Source organism: Lithobates pipiens, unplaced genomic scaffold (genome assembly GCF_037356315.1).
Source record: "Lithobates pipiens isolate NorthernLeopardFrog02 unplaced genomic scaffold, aLitPip1_a1.2 Scaffold_23, whole genome shotgun sequence".
Classification (NCBI taxonomy): domain Eukaryota; kingdom Metazoa; phylum Chordata; class Amphibia; order Anura; family Ranidae; genus Lithobates; species Lithobates pipiens.
Window position 1 is genome coordinate 324,948,008 of NW_027507785.1, and position 17,213 is coordinate 324,965,220.

Here is a 17,213-nt window from a genome sequence, read left to right on the forward strand (position 1 = left end):
CTCCGATCACAGGGCGGAGGGTGGTGGTCCCTCCGATCACAGGGCGGAGGGTGGTGGTCCCTCCGATCACAGGGCGGAGGGTGGTGGTCCCTCCGATCACAGAGTGGAGGGTGGTGGTCCCTCCGATCACAGGGCGGAGGGTGGTGGTCCCTCCGATCACAGAGTGGAGGGTGGTGGTCCCTCCGATCACAGGGCGGAGGGTGGTGGTCCCTCCGATCACAGGGCGGAGGGTGGTGGTCCCTCCGATCACAGGGCGGAGGGTGGTGGTCCCTCCGATCACAGGGCGGAGGGTGGTGGTCCCTCCGATCACAGGGTGGAGGGTGGAGAAGTTTCCTGTTGATGGAGGTGTGACATTGTCTCCTTCACAGATCCGGTGATCGGTCGGTTGGTGCGCCATGTCGGCGATCGTGGCTCAGTCACACTATATCTTCGGCCTTCGCTCTCAGGTCATCAATAACATCTGTTACTTCGATGAGCAGACGGTCATCTTCCCCTCCGGGAACAACTGCATCAAATACAATGTGGACCAGAAATGGCAGAAGTTCATCCCGGGTAAGATCCCTGAGAGATCCCTATAGATCCATCCACCAATAGGAGGCCGAGCTTACCTCTTTTATTAATGAGCGTGCCAAGCTGTCCAGATAGGGAGACAGGCTTGTCACAGTTAAAGCGTCTATGGAGAGTTGCCAGCCAACACGTTTCAGGGGGTCATCCATCTTCATCAGGGCCTCTATGAAGCTGTAGTCAGACCGACACTCAGAGAAATTGTCTGACAGCCAATCAACTTCATTCAATATTAATATATAAATGATAGTTTTTAGTCTTTAGAAAATGATACTATATTATTTCGTAATAGAGAAAATCCTCATTTAAAGTTGAACTCCTGACTACTACAAGGATGGTAGAAAACAACCTCGACAAGAAATGAACAACTAATACTCTGAAATATACTTGAATAGGAAAACACTTTGGGGTTTATTTACTAAAGCTGCAGGGTGCAAAATCAGGCTCCCTTCTACATAGGAACCAATCCGCTTCCAGGTTTTATCTCCTCCCATTCATTTCACTGTGACTTTTCACACGGGGGCGGGGCGTTTGCGGGATGTTAGGAAAAGTGCTGCAAGCCGCATCTTTGGGGCGGTTTGGGAGCGCTGTGTACATCACTCCCAAAACACCCTGACCTTTGAAATTAATTAAATCCAAAGCGTCCGAAAAGCGATTCGGAAGCACCGCAAAATGGGCGTTTTTAACCCCTTCTTTGGGGTTAAAAGGGCCCCGCTAGCAGTTGCAAAGCGCCACTTAAACAGCGCTAAAGCGCTGCTAAGACGACCGATGCTTTAACGCTAATGCACGGGTGGCCCCAGTGTGAAAGGGGTCTAAGGGTTACTCACCATCAGTTACCCCACCCAACCCCTACTATGCTCCGCCCCTAAACACGCCCTCATAAATGATCTCATGAAATTACACTTAAATATTTTATGTAGAATTAAGTTACAAAAATAAAAATTAACATCAATTATAATATGAGGCATTCTATGACGGGTTCCAGTATCAATCGTGTGTTACTATTGTTTTCTTTTGGACTGACTGTGAGCTGTGAATTTATTATATATGTAAAATAAATGTTATCTGGCACTTTTTCAATGATAGAGATTAGAGTAACTATAGATATGTATGTGTGTGTGTGTGTGTGTGTATATATATATATATACAGTGGTGTGAAAAAGTGTTTGCCCCCTTCCTCATTTCCTGTTCCTTTGCATGTTTGTCACACTTAAGTGTTTCGGAACATCAAACCAATTTAAACAATAGTCAAGGACAACACAAGTAAACACAAAATGCAATTTGTAAATGAAGGTGTTTATTATTAAAGGTGAAAAAAAATCCAAACCATCATGGCCCTGTGTGAAAAAGTGATTGCCCCCTAAACCTAATAACTGGTTGGGCCACCCTTAGCAGCAACAACTGCAACCAAGCATTTGCGATAACGTGCAATGAGGCTTTTACAGCGTCCTGGAGGAATTTTGGCCCACTCATCTTTGCAGAATTGTCCTAATTCAGTTACATTAGAGGGTTTTCGAGCATGAACGGCCTTTTTAAGGTCATACCACAACATCTCAATAGGATTCAGGTCAGGACTTTGGCTAGGCCACTCCAAAGTCTTCATTTTGTTTTTCTTCAGCCATTCGGTGGTGGACTTGCTGGTGTGTTTAGGATCATTGTCCTGCTGCAGAACCCAAGTTCGTTTCAGCTTGAGTACACGAACAGATGGTCGGACATTCTCCTTCAGGATCTCTTGGTAGACAGCAGAATTCATAGTTCCTTTTATCACGGCAAGTCTTCCAGGTCCTGAAGCAGCAAAACAGCCCCAGACCATCACACTACCACCACCATATTTTACTGTTGGTATAATGTTCTTTTTATGAAATGCAGTGTTCCTTCTACGCCAGATATACTTGGACACACACCTTCCAAAGAGTTCCACTTTTGTCTCATCGGTCCACAGAATGTTGTCCCAAAAGTCTTGGGGATCATCAAGATGTGTTGTGGAGAAATTGAGACGAGCTTTGATGTTCTTTTTGCTCAGCAGTGGTTTTCTCCTTGGAACTCTGCCATGCAGGCCATTTTTGCCCAGTCTTTTCCTGATGGTGGAGGCATGAACGCTGACCTTAACTGAGGCAAGTGAGGCCTGCAGTTCCTTGGACGTTGTTGTGGGGTCTTTTGTGACCTCTTGGATGAGTCGTCGCTGCGCTCTTGGGGTAATTTTGGGCGGCCGGCCACTCCTGGGAAGGTTCACCACTGTTCCATGTCTTCGCCATTTGTGGATAATGGCTCTCACTGTGGTTCGCTGGATTCCCAAAGCTTTGGAAATGGCTTTATAACCCTTTCCAGACTGATAGATCTCAATTACTTTCTTTCTCAATTGTTCCTGAATTTCTTTGGGTCTCGGCATGATGTGTAGCTTTTAAGGATCTTCTGGTGGACCTTACTGTGTCAAGCAGCTCCTATTTAATTGATGCCTTGATTGTGAACAGGTGTGGCAATAATCAGGTCTGGGTGTGGCAAGAGAAATTGAACTCAGGTGTGGACAACCACAGTTATAGTATGTTTTAACAAGGGGGGCAATCACTTTTTCACACATGGCCATGATGGTTTGGATTTTTTTTTCACCTTTAATAATAAACACCTTCATTTACAAATTGCATTTTGTGTTTACTTGTGTTGTCCTTGACTATTGTTTAAATTGGTTTGATGTTCCGAAACACTTAAGTGTGACAAACATGCAAAGGAACAGGAAATGAGGAAGGGGGCAAACACTTTTTCACACCACTGTGTGTATATATATATATATATATATATAAATATATAAAAATGTAATTGCATATTTATGTAACCAATAGATAAATACATACATGTATTGGATTAGGGTGTGCACCCCAAAGCTCAAACAAGCATGGGCGTGTCCAAAGGGTGGTGATAAATACTGTGTACTCAGACTGGTCAGGAGTGGTAAGTGGGGTACCCCAATGTTCTGTCTTGAGACTGATTCTATTCAATTTATTCATAAATGATATAGAGAACGGGAAAAACAGCTCAATCTCAGTTTTTGCGGATGACACACAAATAAGCAGGGCTTTAACTTCACATCAGGATATAGAAATTTTACAGAAAAACCTGAACAGAATAATGGGATGGGCAAATACATGGCAAATGAGTATGTGGAGAAATGTAAGATAATGCACTTTGGGGTAAAAAACATAAATACAAACTACTCACTGAGGGAAGAACCTCTGGGGGAATCGAGGATGTGGAGAGGTCTGGGGGTTCTAGTAGATGACAGACTGAGCAATAGCGCGCAATATTAAGCTGTACCTACCAAACCCGGCAGAATTTTAGCAATGCATAAAAAAGGGGATATACTCCGTGGATAAATCCTGCCACTATATAAAACTCTGATTAGGTCACATCTGGAGTATTCTGTCCAGTTCTGGTCACCAGTCCTCAGAAGGGATGTGCTGGAACTGGAGAGAGTCCAAAGAAGAGCAAAATAAATAAATATGGGGACTGGAGGAAATCAATTACTAAGAACGACAACAAGCACTAAATGTATTCTCGCTGGAGAAGAGACGCTTGAGGGAAGATATAATAGTGATTTACAAATACCTCAATAGTGATTCCAGCATAGGAAATAAACGATTCAGTCTCAGGGAGTGTAAGAGGACACGGGGCCACACAATGAGATTGGAGGAAAAGCTGTTTAACCTTAACCAGTTGCTGCCCGCCCATCGTCAACGGTGGGGGGCGGTGCAGCTCTCGTTCCAGGATGATGTCCCAGAACGGCCGCAATTGTGGGCTCCCGTGGCCATTCTGGGACATCGCAGGAGCCCACAGCAGGGCAGTGGGCGGACGGTGTCAGTAGAGCAGTGGACGGACGGTGTTAGTAGGGCAGTGGACGGACAGTGTTAGTAGGGCAGTTGACGGACGGTGTAAGTAGGGCAGTGGACAGTGTCAGTAGGACAGTGGACGGATGGTGTCAGTAGGGCAGAGGGTGGACGGTGTCAGTAGGGCAGTGGGCGGTGTCAGTAGGGCAGTGGGCGGTGTCAGTAGGGCAGTGGACGGTGTCAGTAGGGCAGTGGACGGTGTCAGTAGAGCAGTGGATGGTGTCAGTAGGGCAGTGGATGGTGTCAGTAGAGCAGTGGACGGTGTCAGTAGGGCAGTGGACGGTGTCAGTAGGGCAGTGGACGGTGTCAGTAGGGCAGTGGACGGTGTCAGTAGGGCAGTGGACGGTGTCAGTAGGGCAGTGGACGGTGTCAGTAGGGCAGTGGATGGTGTCTGTAGGGCAGAGGGCGGACGGTGTCAGTAGGGGAGAGGTTGGTGTCAGTAGGGGAGATGTTGCTATCAGTAGGGGAGAGGTTGGTGTCAGTAGGGCAGTGGACGGATGGTGTCAGTAGGGCAGAGGGCCACTCTTGTGGGCTCCCGTGGCCATTCTGGGACATCGCAGGAGCTCACAGTAGGGCAGTGGGCGGACGGTGTCAGTAGAGCAGTGGACGGAGGGTGTTAGTAGGGCAGTGGACGGAGGGTGTTAGTAGGGCAGTGGACGGAGGGTGTTAGTAGGGCAGTGGACGGAGGATGTTAGTAGGGCAGTGGACGGACGGTGTTAGTAGGGCAGTGGACGGTGTTAGTAGGGCAGTGGACGGTGTTAGTAGGGCAGTGGACGGTGTCAGTAGGACAGTGGATGGTGTCAGTAGGGCAGTGGACGGATGGTGTCAGTAGGGCAGTGGACGGATGGTGTCAGTAGGGCAGTGGACGGATGGTGTCAGTAGGGCAGTGGACGGATGGTGTCAGTAGGACAGTGGATGGATGGTGTCAGTAGGACAGTGGATGGATGGTGTCAGTAGGACAGTGGATGGATGGTGTCAGTAGGACAGTGGATGGATGGTGTCAGTAGGACAGTGGACGGATGGTGTCAGTAGGGCAATGGACAGTGTCTGTAGGGCAGAGGGCGGACTGTGTCAGTAGGGCAGTGGATGGTGTCAGTAGGGGGGAGAGGTTGGTGTCAGTAGGGCAGTGGATGGTGTCAGTAGGGGAGAGGTTGGTGTCAGTAGGGCAGTGGATGGTGTCAGTAGGGGAGAGGTTGGTGTCAGTAGGGCAGTGGATGGTGTCAGTAGGGGAGAGGTTGCTGTCAGTAGTTTTTTATTTTTATTATTTTATTTTCGTATTATTTTTTACAATTTTTTTTTTCTTTAGGAGCCTCAGGCTCCTAAAGGCTTTGGTGAAATATCAGCGGGGGAAATCTGCACTGCATGGGATGATTAGGGTGTGCCGCCCAGGTACACCTGGCACACCCTCTGCGCACGCCTATGAAGACATTTAACACATAGCGTGGGGTGAACTAAAGTTAATTTTCCCGTTGGAAATATGTTAATGTTTTTGGGTTGGAGTAGTCTTATGAAAACAAGAACGGTGAACATATTGGATGTCCTACTGTCTGTAGACAAGAATTTTAACTGGGTAAAACTATGGACAAAAACAGTTTAAATCAATTTTTTTTTTTTTAAAGAAAGCGAGGGGGAAGGAGATGGGAGATACAAAGAGAGGGAGGAAGGAAAGGAAGAGTCCCCCCCCCCCTTTTTTTATTTTTTTGGGGTGGGGGGAGGATATGGTATATTTGAAAAGGTTTTTATATTTTAAAGTTTTGATATGTGATATACTGTGAATTATTAATGGAAATGTTATAAAATCAATAAAAACTTTAATAATAAAAAAAAAAATCATTTTTAATAAAAATTTATAGGATTTGTGGTAATGGATACGTTTGTCTGGTTAGTATGATAGGTACATCATTACAATGATATAGGTCTTAGCAACCAATCATATCATACCTAATATGCTTGCATTGTAAGAAACTGTAAATATTAGACTTGTATGTTCCTATGCTTTGAACATGATCTTGTATGTTCCCAGCTGCATCACTAAAGGTCCTGCCGGGTCCAATACGTCATTATTGTACTTCATTATCAATCACGGGATGCAGTAAATGTAACGTTTTTGGAAAATTGGTTAAATCAAGGTTTCTCAACCAGGGTTCCATGGAACTCTAGGGTTCCTCCAGGGGATGCTAGGGGTTCCTTGAGCAATGATAACTTCTGCCTCTCAAATAAGTTTCCACTGACACTGTTGATCTTTTTAGCTATCTATAAGGGGGGAAATTCCTCCCAATGACCACATGTGTACGGGGCATTCTTCCCACTGACCATCACACTAATGTATCCGAATCTAAATCAAAAGAGGAAGGGGTCTGCACCCGGGGCAGGTGGGACTTTACATGAAGCACATGACAGCAAAGAAATATAGTGGGGTGATCATAAAGGACGTTTATTGATATATATAAGTTACAATCTCTACATGTATATAGCCAAACAAATAGTACATAGATGGGTGATACGGTATAAACAGACATTATAATGCTCATATCGAATATACAATAATAAAGAAAACAATAACAAAAATCAATAACTCGAGGTATGACCTCAATAAAATTCCAAGGTTCACCACCATGTGGGTTGGATAGAACCATAATAAAATGGTGATACCTGCGGGACTTAAAGCCTCAGGCCGCGTACACACGGGCGGATTGTCTGGCCAACTAAGTTCGTCAGACAATCCGACGGACAGTCCGTCCAACTTTTGAATGAACGGACTTGACCACACACGATGAGCAGACAGTCCGCCGAAAGCATGCGCGATGACGTGTACAGCACGTACGACGGGACTAGAAATACGACGTCCAATACACAGCAATGCAACCTTCCGCCGTGTAAATCCTTTCTGAGCATGCGCCATACTTAGTCCGTCCAACTTGCCTACACACGAGCGGACTGTCCGCTGAAACCAAGTTTGGACGGACAAAACCAAGTTTGGACGGACAAAATTACGGAAATTCCGTAAGACTTAGTTCGCCAGACTGTCCTCTGAAACAGTCCGCTGAAGCCCACACACGAGCGGATTGTCCGCTGAAACACGGTTCAGCGGACTAAGTTGGGCAGACAATCCGCCCGCGTGTACGCGGCCTTACAGAACCTGTAAAAGTGGGTGTGAAATAATATTGATAAGATCTGGATCAGGAAAATATGAACACGGCGAGTGGTGGCTCTACGCGTTTCGTGGCTTCCAGGCCTTTTCGTCAGGAGCAAGCACGTGTAATATCTGAAGGAGCATAATTGTGAGCAAGAACAGAAGGGGCAAACATAAATAAATAGATATAGTTGGGGGTGGGGTAAAAAAACAACAACACAACTACTATAAGTGTACTTACTAGGGTACTGTATAGTGATGGTGGGTCAGATATTACACGTGCTTGCTCCTGACGAGTGGCCTGGAAGCCACGAAATGCGTAGAGCCACCATTCGCCGTGTTCATTTTTTCCTCATCCAGATCTTATCAATATTATTATACACTCACTTTTACAGGTTCAGTGAGGCTTTATGTCCCGCAGGTATCACCATTTTATTATGGTTCTATCCAACCCGCATTGTGGTGAACCTTGGAATTTTATTGAGGTCATACCTCGAGTTATTATTGATTATTATTGTATATTCAATATGAGCATTATAATGTCTGTTTATACCGTATCACTTATCTATGTACTATTTGTTTGGCTATATACATGTAGAGATTTTAACTTGTATATCAATAAAATTCCTTTATGATCACCCCACTATATTTCTTTGCTGTCATGTGCTTCATGTAAAGTCCCTCCTGCCCCGGGTGCAGACCCCTTCCTCTTACACTTCAAAGTGGACCATTGTAGTTCTCCTCTGTCAGTAATGAATGGTTGCTTCAACCTTCTAACTGCCACTGTTGTTGGACATCTTGGTCTATTTCTCCCTGAGTTCCACTATAATAGGAATGGAAGTAGATTGAAGACTACGATCGTCCTCTGACCCAGCTTTAGTTCCCGATGTTTCTTGTTCATATATATATATATATATATTATTATCCTCTGACATTCCTTACACCCACAGGCTCGGAGAAGAGTCAAGACATGCAGGCGCTGGCCATCAGCCCGAACCGCCGATACCTCGCCATGTCCGAGAAGGGCCCAGACAAGGCCACCATCACCATCTATGATCTGGCCTCCATGCCGTTCAAGAAGCGTAAAGTTCTGAGCGCACCGGACATCCTGTGTCAGGAGTTGGTCAGCGTCGCCTTCTCTCCAGACTCCAAGTACCTGGTGGCTCTGTCGGGGTCTCCCGAATGGCAGATCATCTTCTGGATGTGGGAGAAGCAGAAAGTCATGGCTTCCGTGAGGGCAGACAGCCAAAATAGCCCCATTTACCAGGTAATATCAGGGCTGTACAGGAAGGACATGAATAATGTGTGAGCTGGGGCCGGGCCAATGGGTAGGCAAAGGGCACAATAAAGGGCAGAACATACAATCTATGGTGGTAAAGCAGGTCACAATTAATGGGGGATGTGCTCTGTTTTTTTTTTTTTTTTTTTGTCTTGGGTGCCTTGTCCATCACAGATCAGCCAATCCGAGCACCACAAACTGAACACTCTATTAAATTCACTTTTATTTAGACGTGCACTGCACTGTTTTTTTTAATGTTTTTTTTTTTTAGTTTTTTCGTTATGATCACAATGCGAAACTATGAAAATAAGAAAGAAAATACAAAAATTAGAACAAAAATTCTAAATAATAATTAACTATTAAATTATAGGTAATGGAATTTCCTTTCAAATTTGGCTGTTAGTGAATGTAATGAATACAAATTTATCCGAAGTTACGAATTATCTGAAATAACGAATGCCGCATCTAAACAAATGAAATGGATCAAATGAAATGGATCGAATTAATAATAATAATAAAAAGTTTTTATTATTATTAATATTATTTATTATTATTGCTATTTTTTATTATTATTATTATTATTATTATTATTATTGATACATTACGTTCCATTCATTTAGATACAGCATTTGTTATTTCAGATAAATCGTAACTTTGGATAAATTCATACTCGTTATGTTCACTAACAGACAAATTTGAAAGGAAATTTCAAATAATAGCTAACCAACTAACTAATAATAACTAACTATTAAATTATAGGTATTTGAAATTTCCTTTCAAATTTGGCTGTTGGTGAACGTAATGAATACGAAATTTTCCAAAGATACGAATTATCCAAAATAAAAAATGCTGCATCTAAACAAATGGAACGGATATAATTAATAATAAATAAAAACTTTTTATTATTATTATTTTTGTTATTTTTTTGTTATTATTAATTCATTACGTTCCATTCATTTAGATGCGGCAATTGTTATTTCAGATAATTCGTAACTTCAGATGAATTTGTATTTGTTACATTCACTAACAGGCGAATTTGAAAGGATTTTTTATAAGTGTGGGACTTTCACTAACTGTAATTTTTTTATTTTTATTTTTAATTTTCTTTTTCTTTTTCTTTTTTCTATTTGTATTCTTATTTTTTATTTTTATTGCAATTACAGGTTTATCTATTTTTATCTATTGACTTATTATGTGGTTTGGCTTGCACTTTTATTACTGTATCCACGCACAGCTTTTATGCAATTTTTTTTTCTAGGGACACTAGTATACTAAACACCTGATATATGGCACCTAGAGTGGTCTAAGCACTTAGAATGAGCACGGTCCTTTTGGTTTTTTTTATATGATACTGTTGGGCTTTATATTTTATAGTTTATGTTTCATAAGATTAGCTCATTATTTACCAGCGTGCTGATAATTTTTTTATATATATTTTTTTCACCATTTTTTCACTATTTGTTTCATTTTATTGGTATTAATTATTTCATTTAAGGGTATAGCGCCAGATCTATTTCCCCTTCTTTCATACAATTATTTCCACCCATACAGGGCGGCAAATTAAGTAGAGGCTGCTGATACCATAGATACACCAATTGGGTCCGTAGCGCAATCTTTCTTGTCTTTGCTTCTGAATTTGAAAGGAAATTCCAATACCTATAATTTAATAGTTGGTTATTATTTCAGATTTTCGAATTTTTGGGATTTTGAATTTACGAATTTTTGAATTTTACGAATTTGTGAATATTCAAATCTACAAATATTTGGAAAAATTTGTTAAACAGGTTTTTTTTCCGTTAATTCAGATGTTTCCAAATTAACTAATTTGTTGAATTTCATTAAACAAATGAGTTCGGAACGAAAACGAATTGCACATGTGTACTTTTAATATCTACTTGCTGACCACGCCTTTTTATGGCATTTTTGTTTACAAGTTTAAATCAGTATTTTCTGCTAGAAAATTACTTAGAACTCCCAAAAATTAAATATATATATAAATATTTTATTTATTTTTTTAACAGAGACGCTAGATGTTAAAATAGCGATTTATTTTTTTTTTTTTTGATTTTTTATTAATTTATTTTTTTTTGTCACACAGTATCTGCACGGTGTTTTTTCTTGCGTAAAAATACCTTGTAATGCATTTTTTTTTTGCAAAAAAAAAACACAATATATAACCCAATTTTTTTTTGATAAAATATAAAAGATGATGTTACGCCGAGTAAATAGATGCCTAATTTGTCACGCTTTAAAATTGCACACGCTCGCGGAATGGCGACAAACCATGACACTTAAAAATCTCCATAGGCGATGCTTTAAAAATATTTACAGGTTACATGTTTAGAGTTACAGAGGAGGTCTGGCGCTAGAATTATTGCTCTCACTCTGACATTTGTGGCGATACCTCACGTGTGTGGTGCGAACACCATTTACGTATGCGTGCGCAACGTATGTATGTATTCGCTTCTGCGTGTGAGCACGGAGGCATGGGGCGTTTTTTTTTTTTATGTATTTTATTTTTTCCCTTTTAATTTTTCATTTTTATTACTTTTATTCCTATTACAAGGAATGTAAATATCCCTTGTAATAGAAATAAGGAATGACAGGTCCTCTTTATGGAGAGATCTGGAGTCTATAAGGCAAAAGATCAAAAAATAAATAAATAATAAAAAAAAAAAGTTTACTTCCGCCTTAGACCCTAGACCTCCAAGACCATAGAGGCGATCAGAGACGACCACTGGTAACCTCTATGGCCAGCCGCGTGACCCCCTTGGATCGCTTTTTGGGCACAGTGGCGGGAGGGCAGCGGTGTGACTCTCCCCCGGGCGCTGATTCTGAAAGCGATCCAGCGGCTAATTAGGCGCTCGGATCACTTTCATACGAAAGAGAATTTCTGTCTGAAAAAAAAATAGAACAGGGTTACAAATGATATCTTCAACCATAACCCCGGTAAACCACTTGCAAACTGCAACGCACATATATAAATATTTATATATATATATATAATATGTATATATGTATTGGGGTCAGCAAGTGGATACTTAAGGCAAACTCCCCCATCCGTCCATGTTTTCATGCTTTATTTGGCTTGAGAAATCACTTTAAACCCCCTCGCCCCCCCCCCCTATAGCATTTCTAATAGTGGCGATCTTGAGTAAGGGCAGATGATTCATGTAGTACTAACTTCCTGGAATCCATCTTCCCTTAGCTCAGACAGGAGGGTGGTCTTAGCTGAGAAAGCCCCTCCTCCCATGAAGATTCCTGGGATGTATGACATCATTTTGGCCTAGGCCAGAAACCAGGAAATTTACCGAAGAAATAAAAAAAAATTGAACATGCTGTGCGATTCACATGCGATCTGGGTGCAGTACCATTTCAGCTGATTCAAATGAATATCACCGGACTACGTCACTAAAAGTAAGTGATTGCACTACTTTTAAAAAAAAATGCACAGCAGCCGGATCACATAGTACTACTGTACCATGCAAACTGGTGCAGGCAAGTCACACTGTGTTTGCGATCTGCGTTTTGGGATGTCATTAACCACTTCATCCCCGGAAGATTTTACCCCCTACCTGACCAGAGCACTTTTTGCGATTCGGCACTGCGTCGCTTTAACTGACAGTTGCACGCAAACAAAGTTTGCATCCCCTTTTCCCTACAATTAGAGCTTTCTTTTGGTGGTATTAAAAGTGGGGTGCCCCTAAAAAAAAAATTAAAAAAAAATTTAAAGTCAGCAGCTACAAATACTGCCGCTGCTGACTTTTAATAATCGGACACTTACCTGTCCCAGGGTCCAGCGATGTGGGGGAACGAAGCCCCCCCTCGTTCCCCGCTCCACTCACGCCACCGGCATTCTTACCGTGGGCACCCGGCTGTGGCTTCACAGCCGGGCACCCACTGCGCATGCGTGATACGCCGCACAGTCATCTGGGACACGTGACAGGTCCCAGACGACTGTGCGGCGCGAGGGGAAGTGACGTCACCAGCCCAGGCAAGGAAGAAGGCAGACTACGAGGGACCCCCTAGCAACAGGTATTTAGAGGTGAGTAAAAAAATTTTTTTTTTTCCAATTATTTTTTTTAAGATTTTTAATCACTTTTTTTATTTTTTGGTGGCAACACCACTTTAATCACCTCTGTGGTTTTTATTTTTTTGCGCTATAACCAAAAAAACGAGTTACAATTTTGAAAAGAAAAACAATATTTTTTACTTTTTGCTATAATAAATATCCCCAAAAATGTTTTTAAAAAACAAATTTCCTCCTCAGTTTAGGCCGATACGTATTCTTCTACATATTTTTGCCAAAAAAAAATAAAAAATCGCAATAATTGTTTATTGATTGGTTTGCACAAAAGTTATAGCGTCTACAAAATAGGGGATCGATTTATGGCATTTTTATTATTATTTTTTTATTATTCTTTCATTTCAATAGCTGTGTGTTCCCCGCCGTGCGCGCCGTCACATACAGCCCCTCCTTCTTGTCCGGGGGAACTTTGATAGACAGATCACCTGTCCCAGGATTGGACGGGTGATCTGTCTATCAAAGTGCAGGGCCAAGGGGGAGGGGCTGTATATGACGGCGCGCATGGCGGGGAACACACAGCTATTGAAATGAAAGCTGTTATGTTCCCGGCACTCTGATCATCCGGGTGGCGGCTCTCCTCTTTCTTCCCCTCCAATCGTTGGGAGAACGGCTCTCATACAACCCGCCTGCCAGCGGTGCTCGCCCCCCCCGCTCCTAGGCAGCCATAGCTCGCCATCCCTCAAAATCCACTCGCAAAATGCGAGCAGGCGAGTGGAATTTTTGAGGGCTGGTCTATGCTATTCCTTTTTTTTTTTTTTTTTTATTCTATTCTTTTCTTATGTATTCAAATTCAAATTTTATTCTATTTGAAATTCGAATTTCATAAGATGGTTATATTCTTTCTATTTTATTCTATTCTTTTTTTAGTCTATTCTTTTCTATTCTATTTTTTTTTTTATTCTGTTTGGAAATTGGAAAACAAATTGAAAACGATTCAAAACTAATTACAGCAAAAAATTTTTTGTTATTTCGGATTGGTTTAAATTCATTACTATTGTAATTGGAAAATTCGGATATATCCAAATTTCCGAAAACAGAAAATTTGTCCGTAATTTCAATTCGGAACGAAGCGGATTGCACGTCGTGCAATCCGCTTCGTTCCGAATTGAAATTACGGACAAATTTTCTGTTTTCGGAAATTTGGATATAGCCAATCTCTGATTGGTGATGATGTAAGCCCTTGTACACAGGGTCGGACATTCCGATGGAAAATGTCCGATCGGACCGCGTTGTCGGATAATCCGACCATGTGTGGGCTCCATCGGACTGTTACCGTCGGAATATCCGACCGACAAATTTTTAGAGCTGGGCTGTAAAATTTTCCGACAACATGACCTGATTGGACTTTCTCCGATCGTTTGTAGAGAATTCCGATCGGACAAAGTGCCACGCGTGCTCAGATCAAATTCCTAGACCAAAGCTATTGGCTACTAGCCTGAACGTAGTCCCATCGTAACTAAATAACGTCATCACGTTCCGAACGATCTGATTTTCCAACATCTTTGTCCGACCGCGTGTATGCAACACCAGTTTCGGACAAAATCCATTGGACAAAATCCGACGGATTTGGTTGTCGGAATGTCCGACCCGTGTGTACAAGGGCTTAGATGTATGCATTAATGAGCATGAAAAAATAGACGGCAGCTTAACAAACTGACACTATTTCCTCCTGTCTGTCTGCTACAGGTGAGCTTCAACCCACATGACAACACTCAGATCTGCGTCACGGGTAACGGCGTTTTCAAACTCTTCCGTTATGTCGAAGGAAACCTGAGACAGACGAACTTCCAGAAGGTAGATGCCCAGAAATTCCTGTGTCACGCGTGGCTGTCCGAGGACCGTGTCATCTGTGGCACAGACACGGGGAAGCTCTGTCTGTGGGAATCCGGGGATCTGCGCTGGGAGCAGAACATCGCAGGAAGAGGCGTTCCCGGGTCCGACAGACGGAGCGTAGCGTCCGAAGATGGCCGGTAAATGAGATCTCTACCTTTTTTAGGGTGGCTCAGTGCTGGGACAACAAGGTCATCTAGAGCCCGGGGGCAAATATGCATAACTGCCCCCCCACACACAAGATGTATAAGTATTCTTTGTCAGCAAAAGCCCCCCCCCCCCAAACAATAAATTAGGGTCTAATTTTTATACTTGCTCCCTAAGCGTAAATTCCCCCTCCTCCCAGGACAAATACAGCCCCTGCTGAAATCACTCCTGCCAGCACAAATCATTCCCCCCCCCATCCCCTCTCCCAGCTCAAACTCTTTCTCTCCGCAAACCCCTCCCCCCTCCATACAAATCGACCCCCCCTCAAAAAAAATCACTCCTCCTAGCACAAATCCTCTACCCCTCAAATTTCCCCTCCTAGCACAAATAGCTTCCAATCATCCCTTCTAACACAAATCCTCCCCCCCCCCGTCCCAAAAAAATGATCCCACGTAGCACAAATTCCCTCCCTCTCCACCATATCACCTCTTCCAGCACAAATCCCCCCCGCATAGCACAAATCATCTTGCCCCATCCCACCTCGCAACACAAATCCCCCTAAATCACAACTCGTAGCACCCCCCAATTTCCACTCCTGGACCAATTTATACCCCCTGCCCCAATTCCCCCTCTCAACTCAACATCAATTTCCTTGTGGTGCCCCCCCCCTTCCACCTCTCACGATGCCACAGTGCCCAGGGCAGCTGCCCCTCCTGCCCACCCCTTGTCCCCAGCCCTGGGGTGACTCACAAATAATAATTAAAATCTCTAGGGAAATCCCTTGTCTGCTGTTTACAGATTTCCTTTAACCCCTTTTAGTGACCAGAGTTTAGTGGTGCCTAGATGCCCAGGCCAAACAAAGCATTATACATTGTGTGTAGAAGTGTGTTGGGAGTAACGGGGTGGTGAAGCCTCCATTAATCCCCATCTTACAGTGCATCACACAAGTATTCACAGCGCTTCACTTTTTCCACATTTTGTTATGTTACAGCCTTATTCCAAAACGGATTAAATTCATTATTTTCCTCAAAATTCTACAAACAATCCCCCATAATGACAATGTAGTTTGTTTGAAATCTTTGCAAATTTATTTAAAAAAATCCTATTTACATAAGTATCAAAGCCTTTGCCGTGACGCTCAAAATTGATCTCAGGTGCCTCCTGTTTCCACTGATCACCCTTGAGATGTTTCTACATCCTGATTGGAGACCACCTGTGGTAAATTCAGTTGATTGGACATGATTTGGAAAGGCACACACCTGTCTATAGAAGGTCCCACAGGTAACAGTGCATGTCAGAGCACAAACCAAGCCATGAAGTCCAAGGAATTGTCTGTAGACCTCCGAGTCTACAGACTTGGAGGTCTGTAGACTGTGTGTGTGTGTGTGTGTGTGTGTGTGTGTGTGTGTATATATATATATATATATACACATTTTTCTTTTTTTTTATTCTATTTTAATATTTGTTGATTTTTTTTTTTTAATACTGTAATCATATCAGACAGTTACATGACTGAGCAGAGGCACACTGCCATCTGCAGGCTGACTTGGAGGAAGAGTTCCTAACTCTTTTGCTGTGCTGTTTTACTTTAAATAAATATGTGGATTTCAGCAGTCCTATATTTCTGTTTCAGTATTTTTTATTCAAGTTTAAAGAGTAGCCAACGTGCATTAGTTGTGCCCATGCAGGGGCTAGCATTGACAGTTATCACACAGGTTAGCCAAAGAACAGCCAAAATAGGTAATGTAAACATAGAGGAGAAAATGAGAACTAACACAGCAGTAGAGGAAAGGCCTGCTTCATAAGGCCACCAGGGTTCCTGAGAAGGTTCCCCAAACTAGTAGGGCATCCCCTGGTCCCACCAATACCCATACAGTGGTGCCATATACAGCCCATACAGGTCTGAGGAGAGAGGCAAAAACTTTAATTCAGGAGAAAGTGAAGCTGAAAGGTGGCACTAAAGAAAGAGGGAGTGGGAACAGTAATGGCTCGGGAGCATCGGGACCGTCCGTCAAAGGCGACCTAAGCTGGCCGTGGTTCCCAAACTTTAAGGCACTTAGCATGGGAGTCGTTGCGGATGCTGGAAATATGTTCGTTAAGCATCAAGGCGGTCATGCGGTCTCTCACCCCTTGGAAGGGGATCGTTTTTTTTCAGGCTTGGGCAATTGTTTTTTTGACTGACAAAAACAAGTAAGAAGTGAGCTTCCACTGATGGGCGAATAGGCCCAGGATGGGACAATGGAGTAAGGCAAACTTGGCTTCCTTTGGTATGAGGAAATGAAACAAAGTAAATAA

At 42.8% G+C, this 17,213-nt stretch overlaps 1 protein-coding gene across 1 annotated transcript in view; it reads left to right on the forward strand.

Annotated features, from left to right (window-relative positions):
* CFAP57 (cilia and flagella associated protein 57) overlaps positions 1-17,213 on the forward strand; it is a 104,010-nt gene that overhangs the window by 1,282 nt on the left and 85,515 nt on the right. Inside the window, exons 2-4 of the mRNA XM_077450644.1 lie at positions 369-552; positions 8,526-8,842; positions 14,628-14,911. Of these exons, the coding sequence (XP_077306770.1) occupies positions 396-552; positions 8,526-8,842; positions 14,628-14,911 (758 nt within the window). The 5' untranslated portion in view covers positions 369-395. The remainder of the gene's footprint in view (positions 1-368; positions 553-8,525; positions 8,843-14,627; positions 14,912-17,213) is intronic.